This window comes from Molothrus ater, chromosome 10 (assembly GCF_012460135.2).
Source record: "Molothrus ater isolate BHLD 08-10-18 breed brown headed cowbird chromosome 10, BPBGC_Mater_1.1, whole genome shotgun sequence".
Taxonomy (NCBI): Eukaryota; Metazoa; Chordata; class Aves; order Passeriformes; family Icteridae; genus Molothrus; species Molothrus ater.
Window position 1 is genome coordinate 4,177,752 of NC_050487.2, and position 26,892 is coordinate 4,204,643.

The following is a 26,892-nucleotide window of genomic DNA, read 5'->3' on the forward strand; positions in this document are numbered from 1 at the left end:
TGATCTGCACTCACTTTGCAGCAGTGGTGGCAAAGCTCAGGCTGGCTGGTGACACTGCCTCTGCCACCCTGCAGTCACATACCACCAGTTACTGTTTCATATCTAGTGAGAGCTCTTCCTGTGCCTGTCATTCTGATCCTTGTAAAACTATACTGTGGACCTTTATGAAAAAGGCTGTGTGGTTTTGCTGTGGATGGCTCTGCCTATGATGTGGGCCATGCTTTATGAAAATCCATGTACAAATAGGAATACTGTGTTATTTTTTTAACAGATTGAATCTAAACAGGCAAAGGGTTAGAGAGACAGAGCTTTAGCAGATACACAGCCACCCATCAGGTTATTGCTTCCCTTCCTGCTTCACCTCTGATTTATGTTCCTTTAGCACAGAGAGGGATGTCCAGCCCACATATGAAATAATACATGAAACACCACTTTCAATTCAGGTTTGGGGGAAAAAAAACCCAACATAAATCTGCTATTTGTCGTCATCTAACTGAAGACAGTTGTCAGAATAGAACCAGTAGGAAAAATGGAGACTAAATCACCAGACAGATTCTTCACCTACCTTACTGAACAGAGATGTGATAAAGCAATGCAGCACATATGAGTGTGCAGTTTTTTTTCTCTGCCATTACACAACAGGCTAAGACGAGAAATTACTCTTTCAAACACCTTGGGACTGAATGTCACTAATCTTAACTTCACAAGCACAGAACTGAGAATGTTTTGAATTTTAAATTTAGTGAATTCAAAGCTCTTGCCTCATCTTACAAGTTAACTGATCTCTAGATTACCAATACTCCCAGCACAACCTCCTCTCCTGCTTCTTGTCTCTCACTGGAAGAAATTATGCCTCCCAGTTATGAAACCTCCCCTACTGCTGGGGAAAGCCATCATGGGAAATGCTATTTATCATGTGCCATTTCAGCTATAGCTCAAGAATCATCAGTGCCCCGGTGCTTAACCCTCTTCAGGGCTGCTGGATCATCCCGGTCTATAAATAACCCGAAATAAAACCACACTGCAGGCATAGAGAGCAGGTCAGCAGAAGCTGAATTCCCGCTGCTATCATGCCCAGAGGCGGCTGACGCTACCTGCAGTGTCACAGGTGAGGCCACAACCCTCCCCCACCGCGGCCTGCGGCGCATCCTCAGCTTGGGGAGCGCTGGGAATGGAGACCGCTGCCCTTGGGGAGCCCGCAGCCGTGCGGGCCCGGGGGCACAGGGCAGGTCGAAGGCGGGGGGGGGAGCAGTGACCGCTCCCTCAGCCGCATCCCCTCAGCGCGGCGCGGGCGCAGCCCCGGCCGGTGCGCCGCAGGGGAAGGAAGCGGGACGTGACTCACGGCTTTTGTCCGCTCGCGGGCGGCCCGGCGGCGCTGCCGGCGGAGCGGAGCCCCGGGGCGGCGGAGCGGGACCCCGGCTCGGTGCGGGGTGCGCGGGCGGCACGTGGCCCGCGCTGCGCCAATGGCAGCGGCCGCGACCATAGAGCGGGGCCGGGCGCTCCGTGCACATCCCGCCCGCCGCCCTTCTCGCCGCTGCCGCCATCTTGCTGCAGGCAAAGGAAGGAGCCCGGCCGCGGCGCCGGGCCCGCGCCTTCCTCCCGCTCACCGGAGGCGCTCCCGCCCCCGCCCTCCCGCGCCGGGCCCGGCGTTACCTCTAGTCGGCCCGCAGCGAAGCCTATGCTGGGTACGAGGCCGACGGCCCGACCGCCATCTTGGTACAGCAGAGGGGATGTGCGTGACCTACAACATGCGGGCGGCCCCGCCCCCTCCCAGCGGGTTGCTATGGGGACGGGGCGCGCGCGTGCGCGCGGGGCCCTGCACCGCCCGGGGGGCGGGGCCTAAGGCGGGGCGGCCCCGCCCCCTCGGCCGGCCGTGCGCGCGCGGGAGCGGAGCTCGGGGCCGGCGGCTGCGGGAGGCGCTGAGGTGAGGGAGGGGCCCTGCCCCGCCCCGGGAGCGCGGGGTCCCAGCGGGCGTGAGGGGGACACGGCGGGCAGCAGCGCTGGGAAGGGGTCTGTCCTTTTCCAGACGGACCCCCGAACCTGAGGGGTTTGGTTGAGGTGGGGTGATGCTGGTGCGGAGGGAGCGGGACGATGCGCGATGCGGTGCCCGGGAGGTGTGAGGCGCCCTCACCGCCCTCCCAGCGCGGGACCTGGTGCTCGTGTGGCCGCCATGGGACCCCCGGGCCGGGGCCCCTCCCACGGCGGGCAAGGCACTCGCTTCTGAACGTGCTCTCGTAGAAAACTCCAGCTTCGCTGTAGAGACCGGAGGGTGAGGAACATGTCCGACCAGCTCCCGAGGAAAGTCTGGGCTGCTTCGAGGCACCCGAACCCCGACCTCAGCCCCAAGCCCCCGGTGCGATGCCCTTGGCTCGGGTTTGCGGGCCTTGGCCTTCGGGCTCGGGTGTGCTCCCGCCTGTGTGGGAGCGCTCAGACCTGGCGGGAACGCTGTGGGAAACATTCGTGAAAAGTTTCTGTGCTTGTTCTCTATGTTAAAATATAATGTAGCTGTAGCCGTCTGCAGAACTCTGCTCGCTGCTTCGTTTCCTCAGTAGCTGTGAGAAACTTTCCTCTGCTCTTAGCCCGCCTCTGAGAAATAGTTGGGTGATAGACAAGTCTCACAAATTAAAAGAATGTTCCTCTGTGTTCCAGCAGGATCTGGTTTTGTTTGGCATTGAAAACCTCTCTTGGAGAATGCTTAAGCAGGAATCAATGACATCAGTGGGCAGGAAACACTCTTGGAAGGAAGAGTTGCTATCAGAGCAATCTTACATGATAACAGGCTCATGGATAAGTTCTTCACTAGCTGCATACATTATAGCTCATAGACTGGTTTGTGGACTGAAATACAGATGTTACAGACACTAGATTTTATTTTTATCTTGCAATTTCACTTGAGAACCATGCTATCCAGTTTTTATTTTGTGTCAGTAATCAGAGTGCCGGATTTTTCTCAGCAAAATTGGCTTCATGAGAAAGGACACCAAATTGCTTCAGTGTTTAACATTTTCAGTCTGTAACTCCCATCAAACCCAAATGAGGTTAAAATCGTGTAAACATACACACCTATATGGTAGCTTTGAGAAGAAAATCCTGGAAATCATCCCCACACTGAAACAACTTTACCTTGTGCCTGAAACAAAAAGCTGGGCTTCTGCTGTCTAACGCTGGGCAGTTTGTTTTGATTCCAAGATGTCTCTTTGCTGGGAGGAACAGACTGAAGGCTGCTGCAAACTGAAGCAGTTTTGTGTAATTTCACACAAAGGTGAGCTTGCTGACAATATCTCCTTGGAGGATGGAAAGAATCAGGTAGTGATAACTTCAAATCCATGGAAATAAAGTGTGAGTGAGCTAGGTAAGAGGTGGCTGAGGGCTTTGGGAGTGGGAACTGATACCTTGTGGTAAGAGTGTGAGCCAAGGGAGGGACTGGAAAGGGGAATTGACCTCTTTATCACTTGCAGATGCAGCATATGCAGGCATTTTTATGTTGCCACAGTAAATCACATGATCTCCTGAAATCATGCAAGTTAGTGGTTGGTGAGTCTTGGTTAAGAGACTCTTTGTACAGAAGTGTTAGATAAGAAATCTTTAAACATTTTTTTGTGCCTGTTTCATCTTTCACATGCAGCTACCTATGAAAATTTTATATTGGTAAACAGGAGGTGGAATGACTGAGTTTGCAAGCATCTAGATAAAAGAGGAAGAGAAAAAGTTTCATTTTGAAGCTGTGAGCTCTTTACAAAACACTCAAGCGTGGATGGAAATGTCGAGGAGAAAGAGGCTTGAAAAGAAAAATAATACATGAGTTAGGGTGGTTTTTTTTTGCTTTGAAGAAACTGTTTTCTCTAAAGAGCAAGGTGTTTTTAAGCAAGTTTGGTTTGGTGAGTTTCCAGAAAGGATGTGGACTTTGAGGGCTTCAGAATGGTTTGTCACACATCTGCTGCCTTCAGCACCCCACATTGATGTTGCTTGAATTTCTTGTGTGACTGCATTTATAGGAGCAATGGTAGCTGAAAATTCTGCCCCTTGTTAGTACAGAAGAGTCAAATACTTGTGCTCTGTGAAGAAGTTGACACTGTTTCAGAGTCTGGGCATCCAGTCAGGGATGCTCCTTTTTCAATTTAGTGTGCAACAGCAGATATTACACTGGTTTGTAGGGGAGTTTTTTCCTCATACAATTTTTAATAAGCTGAAAAACATTATTATTTTTTTCAGATTTTTTCCTGTCCTTGCCTAAAAATGTCCAAGGTAAGAATAACATTTCTGTCTTCTAATGTAACAATGGGAAATACATTTTTTGGTTTTTAAATATTAATCTTCAATGACAAATTGTGCAACTTGCATCTGTTTGATGATGAAGGGTATTCAAAATCTACTGCCTACTGAGACACAATATTGAAAGATGAGTGATGTAAGACATAGATTAAAGTAGTTTTCATGCAAGTATAAATCTCTGCAGTTAACTAATACTCTTGGAAGGATTTCATTTTGGTCAGAGTTGTATAAAACCTCCCTGGTGCCTCTTCACTGAAACTGCCTTTCTGCAATTTTGTTTTGAGCAGGCATCATTTAAGAAAATGGTGGTTTAGTTTTAATTTCTTTCTTTACTAATAGAATCAACTGGTTTTCCAATAAAACTCTTGATTTCAAATATTATAACCTAAAATATTATTGTCATGCTGGATTCATCTAATTCTTGGCCCCCAGCATTTGCTATGATGGGTAAAACACCCATGTTGGTTTATTGGAAAGAAATGAGTGATAAAGGCTGCTTGAGTGATGTGTTTGAAGAGGGAACTAAGAGATGGAAAGATTTCCCTGCCATGTCTATAGCAGTGAGCATTCTCTTGTGTAAATTCCCCTTCCCCACACTTGAAGAGAGCTCTCTGAAGAGCACTTCCAGCAGATGGCTTTCACTGCACAACTTGCTCAGGGTTTTCCTTTGGATGTGCTAAAAAAGGATCAGGAATGCTCATCTTTTTCTTCAAGTCCATAGAAAACGATTTTATTTTAACTGTGTGTGAAGACTGTTCAAAAAGTGATTAATGCCCACAATTCATACTTTGTCATACTTAGATAAAGAATTGTTTGGGATTTTGTTTCTGTTTTACTTAAAGTGATCTTAGCTGGATATCTGGACAACTGAAGCTTTGTTTCTTAAGCCCTAGGTCAATGTAGTTGTTCTGCCCTTCTTTGTGAAACTCTTGAGTAGTAGGAACCTCTGAGTAGTTTCCTCTCTGTCACATAGCTTCAAACCTTTTGACTTAAGTGAGGAAAGCAGTTCTACAAACTACTAAGTCTTGAGTGCTTGCTTATTGTAATCTTATTTTATTTTTTAAGTCTTATTTTAGTCTTATTTTATTTCATTTTTAGCAACAGCCTGCTCAATTTACCAATCCAGAAACTCCTGGCTATGTTGGATTTGCAAACCTTCCCAATCAGGTTCACCGAAAGTCTGTGAAAAAGGGGTTTGAATTTACTCTGATGGTGGTTGGTAAGGAGCAATTTTATAGTTTTTCTCACAATTAGTACTTGCTCACAGGGAATTTGAAGTTTAAACAAATGTTACTTGCACTGTTCTAAGGCTTCAGCTTGCATCAGAAACTTTCCTTTCCTGTTGCATTTAGCTTTCTTTTGTATTTTGTTGATTCTTGCAGCAGTTGTTTACCACATTGAAATCATGCTTGAATACATTAATAGGTTTGTGAGTGAATAAATTTTATTGTGCACTCCAGCAATCCTCCTTCCCTTCCCTTCCCCTCCCTTCCCCTCCCTTCCCTTCCCTTCCCTTCCCTTCCCTTCCTTCCCTTCCCTTCCCTTCCCTTCCCTTCCCTTCCCTTCCCTTCCCTTCCCTTCCCTTCCCTTCCCTTCCCTTCCCTTCCCTTCCCTTCCCTTCCCTTCCCTCTCCCCTGTCTTACAGGATTCCAGCACTCCATTTAAAATGTAGTTTAAAACTGGTTTTGCATTTGAATACTGTCTTAGTTCATTTGTGTGTTTTGATTTAGAGACTCATTCTATTTCAAATGTTGTTTCTGCTTCTTGAGTTCAAAACAATCTGAACTCTAGTCTTTTCAACCCTTCCAAATACTCTTGTAAAAGAGGGAGAAGGACTGAGAATGGAACCATTTGGTTTTGATGTGAGCTGTTACTTTTACTTTGATCATGGTTTTATGTTAGCAGTTGTGACCTGAAGTGTTATTCTATGTGATAATTCATTGGGACTCTGTGTAGGTAAAAAATCTGCTGTCTGCAGAAATACCTTGAGCCTTTGAGAAATTGGTTGCTATTCTTGAAAATTAAATAGATTCCCAAATCAGGCTTGGGTATCTTCTCTGTCTTTCTGTTTGTGAGCCATAACTTGTGAGTTTTGGTGTTTGAACTCTGTAATTCTTGCTTTTAAACAGGCTTTCACAAAAAGTACCCTAATAGAATTAGGCTCTTCATTACCTGGCAGCACAAGAAATAAATCCCATTAATGTGCTAGATTTGCCTAAGAGAGATCACAGTGGGAATGAGCAGGAGAGGTGAGATAGTGATGATGATAGGAGGTGTTGAACTTCTTAATGGTTTTGGATTTCAGTAGTTACAGGGAGAGTCTGTCCTCAAACCTTTCATTAGTTTTGCCAAATGACAGCCCTAGCACTGCTTTTGTCCTACTTCTGTATTTTGTTCTTCAGTGCTGTACAGTTTGCCCTCATCTTTGCCTTCCTAGAATTTTATTGTATTTTTTGCTGTATGTGATTTGCATGATGCCATAAAGAATAGCTCATAAAATCTAAGAGTAAAACCAAGCTCTAAGTAGCTGCTTCAAATTATTCTGTCTCCTCTAACTCTTCAGAAGTTACTGTTCAGTGATCTTACAAGTATGAACAGTTTTGAGAAAGAAAAGATCTGCTTTGTCTGCTGTAACTAAACTAAACTTCCAGATCTCTTTGAATTCTAATTGCAAATTCTGCCACATGAAACAGTTCTGGAAGAGAGCAATGTAAAATTATATAGACCAACAGTTGTTTCTTGTCTCTTGTAAAATAGAAATAGAGGGGAAATGATATGGTGTAAGAGTAACAGAAAGAGAATTAATCCACCCATGCTGGAGTGAAGTGGAACTTTGCTGTTGTTGCCTGACAGTATTTTAAGGGATAAATGAAAACTAAGGGAAGAGGACTTGGAAAAAAATGATTTCATTGAAAATTTGGAGTGGTATTTTAAGATACACTAGCAGAGGGAGGCAGCTGATGTAAGATAAAATAAACTGTGCTTTAAATTGCTGATTATTTCAGCAGTTTGGAATGTGAATGCTTTCTCTTCAAATATGCATGGAGTTTAAGGATGTTCTCTTGTGGGCTGTGTCACAGGGCCTGTTTTGAACTATCATTTTTCATTAAGTTGCCATCCTCCTTCATTTCTGAGCAGGATAATACTTTAAAAGCTTCCTGAGCTGAGAGAATCCTAATTAATGATTTTGCTTTTTTACACAGCTTTTGGTTATGTTTTTTTTTTTCCCCTGCTATTGTTTACTGTGGTATCTGAAAATATGAGCTGGAGTTTATAAGAATTTGGCTGCTTGGCTGTGTTGCTCCCAAAGAAATCCCAGTCACTTGTGTTTATTTTTCTGTTCCTTCTCATTATTAAGCTATGACTTCATCTAAACATTTTTTTCACTTAAGAGTCACTAAACCACTGCAGCCAATATAATCATTGAGAGGGACTATGAAAACTGATTTGGTTCATGTGTAATATTTACCCTTACTGAGACAGTGGAACGTGGCATTGGGTGAAATCAGACTTTTCTGATTTTGCTGAAATGATTCCATGTGACTGTTGAGTTACTCTGGGTGCCTGTCACCCTCACTGGTGCAGGCTGGACTGGCACAATCTGATCTTCAAAGCTGCATTCTGTAAGACATTAAAAACTGGCAACTCTTCTTTAATTTCAAACCAATTTCTGTCTTTTTTTTTCTGTTGTTCAGATATTTTTGTCAGATTCATATTGCAGTGTTACTCAGAGATTCTGTGGCCCATCATTTTTTAACATTTTTTTAAATTTAATGCTATCAACACCTGAAATAAAACTAAAACTCTAGAAAAAGATCTCTTCAGTGAACTCAAGTATGGAACATTTCAAGTTGCTACTCTTTTTTATGCTATAAACATTTGTTCTGATTAAAATCTTGATCTTTAATGAGTCTAAATTTTCCTCATGACCATCAGTATCTCTAGAACAAAAATATACTTATGGTACAATTTGGTAATCCCCAAGTTCATCAGTATCAAAAAATTGCTCAGTGGCCATATTCCTCTTGCTTTGAGTTCTTGTGTGCCATATTGACTTAAAAAACAGAAATAAATCCACTTTATGTTGCCTGGCTGTACAAAAGTTCAGCAATGCATTTTTCATTGCTTAAATTGATGATAAAGCCTTGACAGGATATAACTTCAGACTGCTTATGATATTTCACATTCTGGACTGATAACAGAAAAGCTTGTCTTAAAAAATCAGGAGACATGAAATGGAAAATCTTAAATCTAAATGGGTCACAACTCCACTTGATTAGCAGCATTAATTACAGATCATCAGTGAGAGCTCTGGGAAAGTGAATTACAAAGGCAAGATGTAAAAATTGCTTTTCAACCTTTTTGTGTGAACTTGGCTAATCCAAAATTAAAAATATGTAAATTCTTACTTTGAAAGCAATATGAAAAAATCTATAGTCAGATAATACTGTCAGATATTCTTGAAATTATTTATGTAAATATGTTGAATTTATCTTTATATTGAATCACAGGTGAATCTGGATTAGGAAAATCTACATTAATAAACAGCCTCTTCCTGACAGATCTCTACCCAGAAAGGATAATCCCAGGAGCTGCTGGTAAATACATCTTTGCTCAATGGTTTTTGGAGTTGAATGCATTTATCTGTGATTTCTAGCTCCAGTAGTTTCTAATTCATTTCTTGACACTTGAACTGTGTGATAAATCCATTTTCCTCTGCACCCAGGATGTCTGTCAGGTCTTTGTTATTTAGTCCTTGGGTGTATTCATATGAACACCTAGAAATTTGATCCCTTCTTTTGCTTAAAAACAGTCTTTGTGTCACAGTAAGAGAAACAATCAACTAAAACAGAGAATTTATTTCGTTTTTAATCTGTTGCAATTGTAAACATATGAATTGTTTATGCCTTATTTTTGCATATGTTTGCATATTTTTGCATATGTATGCCTATGTTGCCTTACTTCATTTACTTTAGATTGATATTTAGTGAATGAGAACTTCACTTCTTCCTATTCTTCTTCATTTCCTTATCCTATTTTTGTTGTTATTCAAGGTATGCAATAACTCAGCAAAGAGGACATGGCAATAAAATAAAAGATGCAATTTTTCTCCTTTTGCTACCTGTTGAATGACTTGCTTTAATGATTTTATCATGTTAGCTGAGGATACTTAGAACTTCCAGCCTTAGGAAAAAATCCATTACATATAATTTTATATTGTTCTCCCATTACTGATGGTTTTGTCCCAGTCCCTTTTGCCTTAATTTCTAGATTATTTTTAAGAAAAGTATGAAATCTCATACTCAGTCCTCCAATAACACTGAAGGAATTGATGTACTGAGCCTTTTTGTTACCAGGCCTTAGAATGCAATGGATAGAATAATATTTCTGCTGTTTAATCTGCCAGTTCTCTGTTGGAGCTATCTCAGGGTGCCGTGCTCTCAGACTGGAGTGTGCAGGATGCAGTTGTTGTTTTGCAGACAAGATTGAGCGCACGGTGCAGATCGAGGCCTCCACGGTTGAAATCGAGGAGAGGGGCGTGAAGCTGCGGCTGACGGTCGTGGATACCCCGGGGTACGGGGATGCCATCAACTGCCGCGACTGGTACGTGCCCACAGAGCATCTCTTCATCCCTCTGGGAGAATCACTGAGATTGCTTAGCTCTCCTGGAGGCTGGGAGTGTGCTGTGTGCCTGTGAAATGCTGGATTTGAGGTGGGGTTTTTGGTTTTCTAATTTTGTAGAAGTTTGGTTTTGGTGTTATGATTAATTCCAATACATGTGAAGAGGCACCAATAACTTTGACACAACTTGAAATTAATTTTGTTGCACTTTTTTTTCTCTGTTAACTTCCATTTTGCTTGAAAGAACTTTAAGTGAGCAGTGACCTTGATTCTCAAGAATACTCTGAGAAAGTAAATCACCTACTCTTCAGTGCAAGCAAAAACTCACTCCTAAATCTTGTCCACATTCACTTGAGCATTCTCAGATTCTGTGCCTAATTTTTAAATGCTTTTCATTGACTTAGTTTTTGGATGTTTGTTTGTTTAGTTTTTTTTTCCTTTTTACAAATTTACTTAATAGTAAATATTGAGATCTAATCTTGAGGTCAAATCAGTTTTCAGTGGTAATCCCTTTTCCCACATCTCTCAGACCCCTGAAGCTCAAGGCAACCTCTGCCTTTCCCCATAATTTTGGAAATTCAATTTCCCAATGAAGTGAAATTCAGCTTCAAGGCCACATGTCCTATCCTGTGAGCCCAAGGGCTACTGCATGAGCAATCTCCTGTTTCATTTGTTCAAGAGCTTATTGTTGTTCAGGATCCCACTTGAATTCATTCTTCTGGGCCACATGATAGAGAGACCCTACAATCTGACTGTACTCTGGAATATGCACCTTACAAAAACCCACAGCACCTGGGACAGCCTGAGCTTCATTCCTGCTGCTCACTGGGGACAGAGCTGCTGTTTTATTGACCACATCCACTGGAGTCTGACGATGCCTATTTTGCCATTTTACTCTAAAATCCAGATTTCCTCAGCAGATCCCTTGACCTTACTTTGTTTTATGGCAAAACCAACCTTCAGGAAGGTCTGGATTATCTTCTCCCCTTGCTCAAAAACTTCCTCTGTCATGTTTCTTGACATGATGATGCCATCAATGTACTGCAAGTGTTCTGAAGCCTTCCACTTCAGGAGTAACATCAGCCCTTCTATTCTGTCTGAGGACATGCCCACTGGAAGCTGGAGCTGCATTTATGCTTGAAGAGCTTCCTGTGGTGGTTGTACTTCCTCTCAACTCCTGCACCCCTGCTGCTGAGGCAGTGGTGGGTTTTCCATCCCACTTCCTGATGTCTTTTCTGTGGCCATGTAGGTAAAACCACAGGTTACCACACAGTGTACATCCTGTCTCTTGAGGATGGGGATGTTTGCTCCCAGAGCAGAGACTGGCCCATACTGGTGGAGTATGGAACATTTCCTCTCTAGTTTTTCATACCTGTTCTTAATCTTGGACAGTCTTTCCACAGCTGAGGTGCAGGGTGGTAGGGGAGAAAAAAAGTTATGTTGATGTTGCCAGAGTTGGGTCACCTGAAGCACTGTTTGCTCTCCTTCTTGCATTGACAACAAAGCCAGTGAGTTGACACACAGCAGTGCTGTGCTCTGTACAAACTTCTGCCACATGGATGGTGTACAGTGGACCTTATATGGATCTACAGGGGACTGATGGTTATTTGGACCCCTTTAGATTGCCTCCAGCACAGCTAATTCTCTCAGGTACTGCATACCTTCATCCATGGCCTTCCACCTGCCTGGTCACACTATTAGATCATCCTTGGGACAATGCCTTTCCCTCACATTTGACAGAAGTCACCACCAGAGCTGAGAGTTTCTGTCCTCTTCCCAATCCCCTTGTCACCAAGTCACCACCAGAGCTGAGAGTTTCTGTCCTCTTCCCAATCCCCCTGTCAATGCCCACAGCCCAGGACAGGGATCCCAGTTGCTTGGCTTCCCTATGATCTGGTTCCACATGGTGGGCCACCATGTCTTGGTACCAGAGCAGCCAGGTTGCCAGGGTCTCCCCCAAATGGCAGCTGAAATCTTTTCACATATCTTGCAGCTCTCCAAGATAGCAATTGGGGGATTATCTCTGGCCCTGCCTCTTCCTGCTGCTTCCTCTTCATCCTTCACTAAGCAAACTGATTTGGTCTTGGTGGTCTTGGATTTCTTCTTCAGTGTAGGGGCAGCTGTTTGTGGCACAGGTTGTGGCAGTGGTTCAGCTGCAGCTGGATTGGCCATGGTGCCTGTTGCTCTGCTTTTCTCCTCCTTGCCTGAGGGTGCTCTCTAGGCATGAGCAGTGTCCACTAAATAAAAGCCAGGGCTCAGCACACTGCAATAAGTTGCTCCTCTTTGGAGTTGTCCCCTCCTGTAGATCTGGGCCAGAATCAGGACACTGGTGGATAAAAACAATTGGATATGAACAGTCCCTGCAAGCCATCAGTGTCCCAGGCTGTGTCAAAAGCAGTGTGGCCAGCAGGCTGAGGGAGGGAGTTCTGCCCCACTCCTGTGGGATCTGCATTCAGCTCTGGGCTCTAACACGTGCCAGACATGGACCTGTTGGGGCAGGTGCACAGGAGGACCACAAGAATGATCCAAGGGCTAAAACAGCAGTAAAGAGAGGCTGGGAGAGTTGGGGTTCCATCTGAAAAAGAGAAGATCCAGGGAGACCTTACTGAGGACTTGAAATATATCAAAGGGGCTCACAGGAAACATGGAAGGAGAGTTAATACCAGGGCCTGCAGCAGCAGAGCAAGGGACAATGGTTTGAAACTGAAAGTAGATTTAGGTTGGATGTAGCAGAGACTTTTTTCCAGGGATGGTGTTGAGGCCCTGGCACAGTTGCCCGGAGCAGCTGTGGCTGCCCCATCCCTGAAAGTGTTCAAGAGAACCCTGCACTAATGGAAGGTGTCCATGACAGTAGCTTGGAAATAGGTGATCTTTAAAGGTCACTTCCAACACAAACCATTTATGATTTGAAATCAGTTTGCAACAAGAACCTTAAAATACCTTGAGAAATGTGTGGTTAATGTTAATCAAGATATAAACACTAACCCAAGAGAAATTTGTTGTAGAACTGAGGCTGGGTTATGTATATATTATCTTTATATTCAAATGTAATATACATAGTAGCTATGCTTATTTTTTTATTCTAGAATTCCAATAAAATTTTAAGATGTGCTCTTTTATTTTTCCTGTTCTATAGAATCAGTAAATGATTTTTTGTCCAACAGAAGATTGGTTCATCAGCAGGCTATCTTAGTGGTTTAATATTACCTTTGAAAGAGTCCTTATGTTGTATGATTCTCAAATCTGTGTTTGTTTTACAGCTTTAAGACCATAATCTCTTACATTGATGAGCAGTTTGAGCGATACCTGCATGATGAGAGTGGATTGAACAGAAGACATATCATAGATAATCGAGTTCATTGCTGTTTCTATTTCATTTCACCTTTTGGTCATGGGTAGGTGTTTCTCTGTCATTTTTTTACATTATTTTATTTTAGAGAGTTGGTTTGTGCTTGTTGAATTAAGTTTTCAGAATCAGGTTGCCATTACTTATGCAACTGCTATAACTGCTGACATTAATTGTCTGTCTTCTTTCTTTCTGTTTAAAGAGAGATATTTATGTTAGAGTGAAAATAAATTGGTAATTTAGAGTAAAAATAAATAAAAATTTTCCATATTTTAATTTCAGCCTTAAGCCTCTGGATGTTGAGTTTATGAAGGCCATACACAACAAAGTAAATATTGTACCAGTCATTGCAAAAGCTGATACACTTTCTCTGAAGGAGCGAGAGAGACTAAAGAAAAGGGTGAGTGTTTTTGTGGCTTGCAGAAATGTGGTTGTGGCAGTGTGGTGGCTGAAGAGAGGGGCATTCTCATTAACCTTGCTCTGTCCTAGCTGAGGAAAATATAATCTCATGCACAGTGTAGCATCACTTAATATGGAGTTTGATATCCTGTAAAATATTTTGTTATGTATTTAAATGAGAAATTGTCCTTAGAATGTTGTTTGCAAAATGGCAGTCTAGCTACATTTACAATTAGATTTAGTGAATTTTGAAACTTTGGAAAAATATTTAAATACCTTTGCTGATGGTAATTGCTCTGTTACCTGTTTAATCAGTCCCAAAGCTGAGATAGTATCTGCATATAGAATGTACATATTATATTTGGGGTTTTTAACCAGTCAGAATTCTGGTGGCTAAAAAGTGGGATTTTCAGAGATGTTTCTGATTGTGAGGTTGTTTTTCTTCCCTTATGTCACTCCTTCTAAAGTATTCCAGCTCTGTCTTCCAGAGGAAAGACCTTTTAACACATCCAGTCATGCAGGGCTTGATGCTGTATTTGCTGGGAGGAGGTGGGATTCAACAAAACATCATGAGCTAATAACAGCTCTGAAGTTTAGAAAGAAGTGTTAGAATTAACTTGTCAAAGGCATGCTCCAGTCTTAGCTCTTGCATTGAAAACTTTATGATTCTTATTAGTTATTCTGAAAATCCTTATAGCTATCTCACCCAATCTGGAATAAAAATAAAAACTTTTTATATAGTATACTCTAGTAGGTATGTCTAGGGTGCTAGAATTCTGCAGAAATAAAGATTATTCTTTCTTAAAGAGCAAAATTTGGGGTCTATGGTAGACGGATTCCTGGTGCAGATAGCATTACTGTCAATCATGAGGAAAAAAGTATTTGTAGTGTCTATATCTCAGTTTTTCAAACTAACCCACCCCTACCCCCCCAGTAGTAATTCAGAGGTGAGAACAAGGAGGTTAAACTCTAGAAAGCAAGTATAACTTCTGAGTCAACACCTTTATAATTGCAAAAAAAATTGCAAAAGTTTGACATAGCACAGTTTCCACAAAGGATGGTGGTTTTGTGAACACTATTGTTTGTATGAAAGTCCATGGGAGGTAGTTGTTGAATATCATGAAGAAATATGGTATTTAAAACCAAATGCTTGCTGAGCAACTTGGATCAATAAGGTATATCCAGATTTCTTAAGAAATTGTGTATTAAGTAATTTTATGTTAAGATTTAAAAGTACTGATTCTCCATGTACATTATATCAATTTCTTTTATTGCATATCTCAGATTCTGGATGAAATAGAAGAGCATGGCATCAAAATTTATCACCTGCCTGATGCTGAATCAGATGAGGATGAAGATTTTAAAGAGCAGACCAGACTCCTGAAGGTGTGACTGGTTTAATAGCTATATACATGGATAATATATTGTATTTTTTCAGACTGCTCAGATGGCTTTAGGACAGGACCTGCAGTGCAACCTGGAGCGAGTCACTGTGTCTCTGCCCAGGCTTCCAGCTTGGAAGATGGTGGCAGAAGTTCCTTTTATTTATTTTACACCTTTAATTTAAAATAATTATGAACTTATTACCATATGCAATGCTGAGCAGAACAAGAGTTGTTCCTGGAGTTGTTTGTCCTGGTTCATTATAAGTCACTTTTTCACTTTTGGCTTTCAGGCCAGCATTCCATTTTGTGTAGTGGGGTCCAATCAACTCATTGAAGCAAAAGGTAAAAAAGTCAGAGGTCGGCTCTACCCATGGGGTGTAGTTGAAGTGGAGAATCCAGAGCATAATGACTTCCTGAAGCTGAGGACCATGTTAATGTAAGTTAGAACATTCCAATTAAGTGGTAGTTTAGAAAACAATCACCAAGATAATCAAGCACTGCACTGGGGGTTTGCAGCAGTTCTGTAATCCCTGGACACATTGAGAATTTGTGTGGAGAATGCCATGAGCAGCCTTGACCTAGCTGAGCTAGGCCTAGTCAGAGGTTGGACCACACAGGATCCACAGGTGCTCTCTGATCTGAATTACTCAGTGATTCAGTGAAAATAATGATTTTGCTGATTATTTTGTCCAATGTAGTGTTGTATTACTACTCAGATCCCCTGGAACATAAACCAGGTTGTGCTGATTTCAATATATCTATTTCAATATATCTCTAAGTAGATACATTTGCAAGGGAGCAGACCTGAAAAGCCCCCTGGTTGTTTTTTTTCCTGGTCTTTGCTACTCTGTCTTGCCTGCTCAGGTTTGTCAAAGGCCTCGCCCAGGAGTGCAGCTTCTGTCAGGGCAGTCTCAGGGCTGAGGTGACCTCTCTGTGTCCCTTATTGCACCAATTGAACTGAAATTAGTTTTAAATTAGTATGCTGAGTGGGTGTGCATGCTGAGCATGTTGATCCAAGACAGTGCTGAATGTGAGAGTTGCTTAAGCAAACTGATGTGACACGAGGATGTTTTATCTTTTAATTCCTGTGCTTCCTCCAGCACCCACATGCAGGACCTTCAGGAGGTGACCCAGGATCTTCACTATGAGAATTTCCGCTCTGAGAGGCTCAAACGAGGCAGCAGGTTGTCATCTCATGGTTACATGTTGTTTTTTCCTTTTCTGAATTTGTATTTTGCTCTCTCTGTGTCTCACCTACCATTGCATTGCTTAAGATTTGGTAGACAAGGGCAAGCTCTGTAACTCCAGTCAGCATCAAGTTCTATGGAGCAGGTTACAAAGAGTGTAACAAAAAATATTTGGTAAATCTGAAGTGATGGTGGTGGAGTTAGGGAATTGTGGGAATAGATCTGTGCTTTGATCTGAGGCAGGCTTAAACACAGTTGGATTGGAATGTTGAAGGTACTAAGTAGGACAGATGTCTATGATAAATGTTGTCTTAAAAAAAATCTGCTAATTAGATCAGAGCTGATATCTTAAAAAGAGTGCAGGGCTTTTTTCAGAATTAACAACCAGAATATTTGGATGGGGCCTTTCAAAAGAGATGATCAAATTTTTTGCAATTTTGCTTTATTAAACATGACATACATAAATAGTAGCAGTCACAGACTGTTGGCCGTGTTTTGAGCTGCCTTGGATAGGGCACAGCTTTCCTGGAAAGAGAACTGGGCAATCCACCCCATTTTTAAATACAATAGCAGGGGCTGTAAAGATGAGCTGGGGAGGTCTTGAGGGCAACTGTACGATTCCTGGTTTAGGTGTTTCAGCTGCATCTCTTCTTACAGCCACTAGAGGGGCTCCAAATTGCACTTTTTGGGGCATTTTGCAAAAGTTCCCCCATCAAGCTGTTAACAGACATTTTGTAACATGTCTGGTCAGTTTACAGCAAAAGGAGTTTTCCTTTTAGAGTTTTCTGCCTGTAGCATTGGCCTAGAAGCAATATAAAATGCTCTTCTCTCCTGATTTTAAATCCTGCTTTCTGAAATTCAAGGTAAAAGTCCCCAAACTTCCCAAGTTCTGGCACCTCTTATCCAACAGGTGTTGTACCAAGACCTTAGAGGTAATGTGACCTAAGGTCATCCAATTTTTAGAGGATTTCAAGTTGCTGTTAAGTTGGGTATGTGAAACTAAAACATGTTTTTATATTTTCTAGTTAAGTGGCCCATTTGCTTTCCCATTTCTGAAATGGTACTAGAATGTAGTTAGGTTTACTATAAGTGAGGGTAAATTTCATGTGAATTTATTTCAAGCTTGCACTTCTGCTACCAGGAGTGCTTACAGTAGGGGTTTGTTGACTGTCCTCACTGATGATCTCAGAGGTTTTGGGGCACAGCAGATTTTTTTACAATGTATTTATTTGCACAGGGTTTATTTACAGTATTTTTTTTTATTTACACAGGATTTTTTTTACAAAGTGTTTCTCTGTTAACTTTTTAACAAACACCAATTTGTTTGCTTTACATGTTTGATGGCACTTGCTTGATTAGCTCCATTAGTAGATCCTCCCTGTTGTGACATGGAGAAGGAGAAAGCTATTAGCAAAGTGGTAGGAAATCTTGAATAAAGCCAGGTATGAGGGAGGCAGTCACTTCTCCCAAGTAACAAGTGATGCAATAACAGCAAACAGCCTCAGGTTGCACCAGGGAGCCTTAGATTGATATTAGGGGAAATTTCTTTACAGAGAGGGTGTTTGGGCACTGGCACAGGCTGCCCAAGGGCAGTGGTGGAGCTGCCATCCCTGGGAATGTTCAAACTGCTTGTGGATGTGGCACTGGGGTGTTGAGTTTGTGAGGTCTCGAGGACGAGGTGGGAAATGAGGAATCTGACTCCATGCTCTCAGAAGGCTGATTTACTATTATCTTATATTACATTACATCACATCACACTATACTATACTGTACTATATTACACTATACCATATTGTCCCATATTGTCCCATATTGTCCCGTATTGTCCCATATTGTCCCATATTTATTATACCATATTGTACCATATTTATTATACCATATTGTCCCATATTTATTGTCCCATATTTATTGTCCCATATTGTCCCATATTGTCCCATATTACATTATATATTAGATTATATTACATTACATTATATTACATTACGTCATATATCATATAATATCATATATTATATCCTACTATATCCTACTATATTATATTATACTATATAATATTATACTATTATACTGTATTATACTATATTATACTATTATACTATATTATATGCTATACTAAAACTATTCTAAAAAAAGAGAAAAGATATATCAGAAAGTTTAAGAAGAGTGATAATGAAACCTTGTGATTGACTCTTCAGAGTCTGACACAACTGATGGTGATTGGTCATTAACTAAAAACAATTTACAGGAAACCAATCAAACATGCACCTGTTGGTAAACAATCTCCAGACCACATTCCAAAGCAGCAAACACAGGAGAAGCAATCAGATAATTATTGTTTTCATTCTTTTTTGAGGCTTTTCAGCTTCCCCAGAGAAGAATCCTGGCAAAGGGATTTTTCAGAAAATATTACAGTAACAGTGGGGGACATGGTTTAACATGGTGAACACAGTGGTGGGTTAATGCTTGGACTCAACCATCTTAGAAGGTTTTTCTAACCTTAATGATTTTATGTTTCTAACAATATTAATATTATTTTAGGAAAATAGAAGATGAAGAAGTGAATAAAGACCAGATTCTGCTTGAGAAGGAAGCAGAAGTAAGATGACAGAACTTTATATTTTTGTAATGGGAGAATTTTTGTTCTTTTGTTGCTACTTTAGAGCAAACATTTATATGATCTTGGTAATTCATAAAGGAAAAGCAGTTATATGCCAATATAAGGTTATTTAAGGTTCACTAAGAAAGCAGAATGAGAAGAGGCGAGAGGAGGCTGAGGAGAGGGGTTTTTTGGGACAAGTGGAATGTGGTAAAACATGATTCCATTTTAGTGATCAGCAGTGGATGTAACACACACTGTGTGGGCAAGGAGAGACATCCTCATGGGAATAAGGGTTCTGCAGTTAACAGCTGCAGATTGGGACAAAGTCAGTTCAGCTCTGCAGCAAAAGAGAGAATGATGGTAAAAACGGCCAGAAATAAAAAATTGAGACAGAATTCTCATTCTGCCACTGTTACAAATTTATAATACACAGATCTAATGCTGCTTTTCCTGTTCCTCTAACCTATAAAGGTTATAGATAGGCAAGACTAGAAAAAGTGCAATGAAAAGCAAAATGTGGGCAGAAAGGCTGAAGTGGAGACCTGAAGCAGGTCCTGTGCTAGGGTAGATGAGATTAATAGCCTTGTTGAGAAGTGGGTGACAGAAGGGAAAGGGTCTGACATGATCACAGATGGCAGGATGAATGGGAATCTACCACACAAGCAGGAGGTCATGGTTGATGGGATTCATAGATGGTTGATTTCAATTAAAAAGCTACTTCTAACATAGTCTGTTAGTCTAAAGTGCAGTACTCTAAAACTGAGATTCAACCAAGTGTAGTCATGCTTGTGTCTCACTGGATGGTTTGCCTGTAATACTTTCTTCCACCTAGTCATGCCTAGCAAGGGAGGTGGGGAATAATCCTGACAATTGTTTTTGGATGACAGATACAGGAGTAGTTTGGAGGGACATAACCAGCCTGCTTTTTTTTTTTTTTTTCTGATAAACTTTAGTCAGTGTAAATGCTTGTTCAGTACTTCAGAACCATAATTTTTATACCTGTAAAGTCAGAGACTTCCACTTAGGGATGCTTAAAAATCCCATCCCACAGTACAATAATAAAGCCTATTTATTTCAGTCAGTAAATGCTAGCCTCTTCAGTGATGAAGAGCAGTAAAAGAAGATGCCATAACCTGAATACATTACCTGTCAGATAAAGAAAATGCAGATATGTGATCCCTCTTTAATAAAAATAAGGATTAGAGTGGTGACAGTGAAGAATTATGTTCTGAGCTGCAGAATTCCTCTGTGCTGCTTTTCCAGCTCCGTCGCATGCAGGAGATGATTGCAAGAATGCAGGCCCAGATGCAGATGCAGATGCAAAGTGGAGAAGGTGACAGCAGTGCAGTTCATGGGCATCATGTGTAAAGTCTTGGGTAAGATGCTCAAACAGCCTCTTAAAGGGCTTCTCCTTTAGCTGCTCTCTAATGTGCTTGGTATTAAGAAGTTTTGGAAAAATGTTAACGAGATGGGTTTCCATAGGTTTCAGTCTGAATTTTAATTTATAAGGGTTAACTGCTGTTTGCAAAGTTAGATGGCTTGGAGTCAAACTAAACAGTGTGGTGGTGTGTGTGTATACATATAAAAATTTCCCAGAAAGTCAATAAAATATATCCTGGTAAGAATTATGGAAGAAGTCTTTGAAGTAGTTTAACCAGGTTTCTTAATCTCATGATGAAGTCATTGTTTACTTGTGACTTATAAAATGTGTGCAGTTCTTTCAGGTTTCTTAATGTGAGAAGACTGCTGATCTGAAATGGTATTTTCCTGTCTTGTTTGTAGATGATTTTACCCCCTGCCTCACAGGAGACCTCCTGGAGCTGGATTGCAGTGGTGGAGGACAAAAGGATGCCTCTTGCCTCCATTTGATCTGGAGCTTGCTGTGGAGTTTAATGTGGGACTGTTTTGTGGTAACATCTTGTGAGATGTATTTCATAACATGTAGTTAGTTGGTATTTTTATATATTATACACATTTGACTTCCATTTTCTTTAGTCCTTCTTTTCTTGAGGTTATTTTTAATTTCCTATTAGGGATACAAAATAGTCTTTGAAAGTTTTCTAGCCTGATATGCAGTAGATAATAATATTTTTTAATATACCCTATTAGCTCCCTGCTTTTAACTTTGTATTCCATTTAGAAATAAACAGCTGCCAGTGATACCTTGTTCAGTGCCAGGTAACAGTCACCTCACTAAGGCTGCACCCCTGCAAGGTTAATTTTATAAATATTGCAGTGTTTACATGTGTGTGTGAGACCAGCAGCCCTTTCTCTGTCTCTGCTCACAGCAGAGGATTTCCTTGGCCTCTGCAGAATATCAAATGAAAATTCAAGCATGCCTTGTGTCTTAGCAAAAGAAAGAAGAGGAGATGCCTCTGTGAGAGGCACACTGTATGTTACATGACAGGCATTATTTCTTTTAGATTTAACCTTGAGGGTTATTGTTTTCCTAAAATCTCTTATTCTATTGCAGCTAATTTTGAATCATTTCTTGTAGGCCATCACAAATCACTGCTTCTACTTTCTGGCTTTATTGTAGCCAAATCAACTTCAGTAAGGCTGATTTTATTGTTGAAGGAGGTAAACTCCAAAGAGTAGTTTTCTATGCATGGATGTTTCCTATATCCAAAGGATGAGAAATTCTATAATTCCTAGTAAGTATTTTCATACTATTTTTAGGGCATTGTAAACTGTTACATGTAGTAAAAATATATATTAGCACACTTGTGTTTTTAAAAGTGACCTGTTCCTGACAGGATCAATGCAAACTGTATTTTAAGTTCTTGCTCCAGGATGGAGTCAGCAGTATTACTTCAGGAGAGACTCTGTTTTCTTTTATCACTTTTTTAATCCTGGTAGCAAAGGAGGCTGTTTTTAGCTTGGCTGGGCTTGTGCTGCAAATCATTCCTTGTGTTGTGTTTGCAGCAAACAATCAATAATCAACACAAGTGCCCAGCTGGTGGCTGACAGGACAAGCAGTGACACACCCTGGGTTGTTTGCTGCTCCTGATAAAGCCAGCAATCAGATTTCTTCATCTGTTCTATCACAAAACATCCTTATCTGAGCAGCTAATAAACAAATAGATAGAATTGCAACTTCTTTTGGCTCTTTGAGCTCAGGTGCAGCTGTGACTTTTATAATTTTGTTAATGTTCCTGTGAAAAAAATAATAGAATTTTTACAGCTAATGTATAATTCCAGTGGTGCTTCAGTGGCTAGATTAAATATAAATATCAATTGAAATTTTTACCTGCCTGAAACTGCTGTTTTATGTTTGAATCTTTCTAAAAATGTGAAGTAAAATCCTGCATTGTAGCTGGGGATCTCCAGCTCTCTCTTCCAAACAAACTTTGACACAACCCATTTGACCTTCCCTAACCTTTACAAAAGTGAAAATGAGAACCTTTTTGTATGCACAGAAGAGTCAAATCCCATTTGGTCAAATCTCTGCATATAAAACTTGGATGGAAAAACATGTGCTTCTAAATTGTTGAATTGCTTTTTCAAAAGAAGGTGTAGGACCAAAGTAATGTAGCAGCACTGTCAGAGAACACTCCACAACACCTTATTTATTTCTATTACCATGAGCCTGTACTTGAAGAAAAACTGTGAAATATGAAATGTCTGCACAGGGGCCTGGTTGTACTTGTCACTCTCACTGTGTATATTGGGTTTTTTTCCCTCTATTTTTAACATGGGAACAAGAGCACATTGTCCATTTGTTTAGTGCTGTTTGGTCACCATCTGTGAAATTATTTCTTTGGAATATTTACATATCTATTAAAATATTTGTTCAGGATAAAGCATTTCATGTTATTATTAAGCAAAAAAAAAAGTAATTGATCTAAAAATTCAACAGGAGAAATATTTTTCTATGTTGTTTTGGCATTTAATGGGAAAAACCAAGTTTATGGCACTAGGCATTTTAGGTAATTAATTAATTACTGCTTCTTCCCAAGTCTTTGGGACAGTTGTGCTTTGTGTGCCTGATGTCTCTGAAGGTCTAGTTCCCCTTCACTTCTCTTGGGATGGTCTTGAAATGGATGGTTTTGTGCTAAGGCATGAAAAGCAAAACTACTTTTCTCAGAAAAGCTGCTGGTAAAAGAAAAATATGAGTAGCAGGAAGGCTTGGGGACAAAAGGTAAATTCTGTTTGGTGGCTTGCTGAACTGGCCACAGTTCTTTTTCTTTTACTGTGTTGTGATGGTTTTTATATTAGGAGTAAAAATACTTTTGAATTTGCAGAGCTTTATAGTTGATAGCAAAAGTTACTAGTTCTTGGTAAAAAAACCTGTTATAATCTATGTACTACAATTAGCTAAAACTGTAATAAAAATGCTAAAATACTGTTTTGTGTTTATTATGATTCTTTATTTTACTCATTGTTAATTTGTGGTGATATGTTTGAAATATTGTCCTGTTCCAGCCAGGACAGAGTTAATTTTTGGGGCAGGGTTGAAGTGGCAGTGGGTGGGATTGGGCTCCATGGTGGGCATTTTTCCATGTGAAGCTATCTCTCTTGTTTGTATCCATTTTGTGATTTCATATGGTTGCTATTACTGTTCCTTTTCTTATCTCATTGCTTTTTCCAGGAAATTGTTCTTATAATATTTTGTGTATTTCCAGTTCTCCTTCCATCCTGATGCAGAAAAGAGGGAGAGAGGAAGAGGGAGCAAGTGGTGGGCAGCCTGGTTTGGAGTTTCAGTGAGAGTTTTCAGTTTGGAGTTTCCTAAGCCAGGACAGCCTTAATTCAGCCCCAGTGTGGGGCACAGAGTGAGATAACCACAGATCTGCCCAGAACAGGCTGGAATCAGGTTTGATCCAAGCATTTTCTGTATTGGAGAAGTCACAATATTGCTTGGTCTGTTCAGTGGGTGTGATGCCTAACTCTGTGTATTTTGCCATAGATGCTCCTCATAGGGGGTTTTCAGGGCAGGGAGAGCAATCAGGATTTGTTTTTTGCTTTGTTGCTGTACTGTGGGATGCCCCTTTATGACATGATAACTTTGAGGACAATGAGGGTCACTTGATGATCAGTGTTGCCCTGCAGGGAGAACAGGGAAGGATGATTTTCCCCAGCTTTTCACCCCTTTTTCCTCCCTCCAGCCTGTTACAAGAGCTTTTGAGAGTTTTGAATTCCCTTTGTATGTTAAGGAAAGCATGTTCTTGTTGCTAGGTCTGCCAGGTCTACTCAGTGGGCCCCAAACCATGTTGAGAGTCAGGACAGAGATTTCTAGGGAGGTCATTCAGAGATCTGCCCCCAAGGATGAATAGACATGCATAGCATGGGAGAAAATGGGCCAGGATTTGGGGAAATTCTCTGCTCCAGTGGCTTGGAAGTTCACCTCTAAAGAAGTACAGAATACACTGCTAAAGTGACAGAATATTTGCAAGGAGAATGCTGTGGCAACCCCAGAGAGGAGAAACCTCTTGCAGTGTGCTGAGCCCTGGCTTTTATTTCCTGGAGCCTGCTCATCACTTGAGAGCACCTCTGGGGAGAGGGAGGAAAGCAGAGCAGCAGCCACCATGGCTGTCTTTAGACTCTCTCCCTTTCTTTGCTCCTTCCTTTTGGGATCCTGCAAGCTCCCAGCTTTTTCCTTGTATTGCATCCATACTTTTGGGGTAGCATTTTGTAGGTTCCACTTGTCCTGGTTAGAGTGATGGTGGCTTGTATGCTCAAATGTTCCCTTTTCTGAGGAGAGTAGTTCAAGTTCACTCCCTAGCCATCATGGCTCTTCAGCAAAGAATGAGGAAAAAGATCATTCAGAGCCTGTGATGTGCCCTTTTCAGGTGGTTTGGAATATTAGGATGGCTGGGCTGGAGATCAAATTCTGACACTGCTTGCTCCCAGGCTTTCCATTAGTGTGACTCCTGTGGATGAATCAGTCACACCCCTGTCTTCATACACACTCTAATGACCTCAGAGTAAGCTGCTGAGGAGAAAGCTCTCCTGTGATGTGAGTGGAAGGGAATGTTTGGCATTCATTAACAAGTGCTACCAATCCCAACTATATTCAGAAGGCATTTAGTAGGAAATCCTCTCAGGACTGAAAAAAATGAAAGTTCAGATTCATGGGTTGTAACTTCAATGTCAGTTGAGTCCTTTGCTGTTTCTGTCTCAATGGACAGCATGGGTGCAGAGAAGTGCCTTTTCCAGGCAGCTCTCCTGCTCCACACTGACAAATACTCCACTTGCCTGGATCTTTCTGAGTATTTGGACAGGGCTGAGCACAGCTCCTGTGTCTGTTTTGTTACCTCTCTGCGCTGCTCTTGCTGGTTTATCTGGCTTCTGGGCCTTGGAGAAGGATTTCTATCAGCATTTTGCTAGCTTGTTACACACATTTAGTGGTTACAGAGAAAGAAAGTGAACAAAATACCCATAAATTTTTGTTTCCTGTCATCTGAGTAAAGAAAAATGAAAAATGTAACTTTTCCTGCCTTTCTCAAGACACTTTGTAGTAGATCCTGAAATGCTGCATGCTTTAGGGAAGTGTCTGAACTAGAGAGGACAAATGAGATGGTAATTGCTCAGAATGTGCAAGAATATAATCCATAAAGGCTTTGGGAAGAGTTGAAACCATTGCTTGGAAGAACATTGTACTGGAATTCAGTGCAAAGGACTCCATGGAATTATGTGCTCTTCCCTATTTGCTGTTTTCTCTCAATGCTGTGTATGGAATAGAGCTCAAAGAGCTTAACACAGGGCACCTGCTGTCAGAGAAAGCCAGAAAGAAATGCTTAAAGGATTCCTGCAGTGCAAGAAAGCTGTGATTAAAACACTCCATAACTCAGCTTGCCATAGAGATTTTCCCACAGCCCACGATTCCCAAGGGCAATTTCTCAGGAGAGATAACAGTTTGATGAGCAGTTTGTTGTCCTGAAGCCCTGTTCCTGCCATGTCTGCCACCAGAGATGCTGAACAAGGCTCTGGGCTGCTGTTCCTTTGGACAGCCCCAAAGGTATGTGGCTGGCACTGCAGGTCAGTTTACCTGTGAAGCTGGGGTTGTCCCTGTGCTGGAGCAAGCCTTGGTGTGTAGTTGTTTCCTAAAAAATCCCTTCATAATCCAAAAAATGGGAGGTGCTGTCACCTGCTTGTGTGTCCTTTTATATGAAGACTTGAAAGGTGCTGGCCCCAGGCTGTGTCACAGTGCCCATGTGCAGTGAAGTTACATTTGATGTCATTACAGGTCAAGCCCAGAAACTGGGAATGGAGTATGAGGAGGAAAAGCTTTGTCTGAGGAGGGGTGTGATGGCCAGACACCCTGCCAGTGCAGCCCAGACATGATGGGATCACCTGGGCCTGGCTCACAGCCACAGCAGGGTGTGCCCAAGTTTCAGGTGCCTTGTGGAGTTTCTGCAGCATTTAGCAAGGCAAGATCTGATGTAGCTGTGTGTTTGCAAGTTCAGTTTCGGTGCTTGAAATGCAGAAGGCAAATGAATTTCACTCCCACCCACAGGAATGAGAGCCTGTCAGTCCAGCAAGGCAGAGGAGGTGTCCAGCTACCTCAGAGAGAGAACAACACACTTTTGGGGAGCTCCCCTGGTGAGGGCAGCCCCAGCCCTGCAGCCATCCTGCCTGGCTTTATGGAGCAGTCCCACACAGCAAGCAGTGCAGCACTTACTGCTGATCTCCTAGGTAGGAAAAGAATGAGGAGCTCTGCTCTCTCTCTCTCTCTCTCTCTCTCTCTCAAGCCTGCTTTTGAAGGCTCCCAAGCCTTTGAAACCTGCTGTAAACAGCTCTGTAGAACTGTTGGAGCTGGCTGGTTTTGCTCTATCCCAGCCCTCCCTGGCTCTCAGCCTTGCACATCTCATGTGTGGTGATGGAAATGGTGTCAGGTGTAAGGCTTTGTTCCAAGGCTACCTCAGAGAGAGAACAACACACTTGTGGGGAGCTACCCCAAAAGGGTGAGGGCAGCCCCAGCCCTGCAGCCATCCTGCCTGGCTTTATGGAGCAGTCCCACACAGAAAGCAGTGCAGCACTTGGTGCTGTAGGAAACACTGAACTCCCAGGCAGGAAAAGAATGAGGAGCTCTGCTCTCTCCCAAGCCTGGGGCTTATCCTGCTCCCTTTGAAACCTGCAATA

The 26,892-nt window shown here is 41.7% G+C and overlaps 2 protein-coding genes across 3 annotated transcripts in view; one reads left to right on the forward strand and one right to left on the reverse strand.

The window, feature by feature from the left end:
* The window catches only part of HDLBP (high density lipoprotein binding protein), a 39,008-nt gene extending 37,251 nt beyond the window's left edge, over nucleotides 1–1,757 (reverse strand). Inside the window, 1 exon segment of the mRNA XM_036389004.2 lies at nucleotides 1,654–1,757. The gene's annotated coding sequence lies outside the window, so the exon portion shown is untranslated.
* On the forward strand, nucleotides 1,087–23,158 carry SEPTIN2 (septin 2). 2 transcript variants are annotated; one of them, XM_036389006.2, is made up of 13 exons: nucleotides 1,087–1,108; nucleotides 4,213–4,245; nucleotides 5,371–5,491; nucleotides 8,784–8,870; nucleotides 9,753–9,876; nucleotides 13,155–13,289; nucleotides 13,523–13,640; nucleotides 14,924–15,025; nucleotides 15,315–15,460; nucleotides 16,125–16,208; nucleotides 18,750–18,807; nucleotides 20,074–20,186; nucleotides 20,593–23,158. In XM_036389006.2, the coding sequence occupies exons 2-12, from the start codon at nucleotides 4,237–4,239 to the stop codon at nucleotides 20,176–20,178; spliced, it is 1,089 nt and encodes a 362-aa protein (XP_036244899.1). In that variant the 5' UTR covers nucleotides 1,087–1,108; nucleotides 4,213–4,236; the 3' UTR covers nucleotides 20,179–20,186; nucleotides 20,593–23,158. The 2 variants fall into 2 exon arrangements, with proteins under 2 accessions (XP_036244899.1, XP_036244898.1); XM_036389005.1 differs by lacking the exon at nucleotides 1,087–1,108 and adding an exon at nucleotides 1,849–1,924.
* The last annotated feature ends 3,734 nt before the right edge of the window (nucleotides 23,159–26,892 follow it).

Coding starts and splice junctions, on each gene's coding strand:
- SEPTIN2 (XM_036389006.2), top strand. Junction 5,492..8,783: donor ATTTACTCTGATGGTGGTTG/GTAAGGAGCAAT, acceptor ATTGAATCACAG/GTGAATCTGGATTAGGAAAA. Junction 15,461..16,124: donor AAGCTGAGGACCATGTTAAT/GTAAGTTAGAAC, acceptor TGCTTCCTCCAG/CACCCACATGCAGGACCTTC.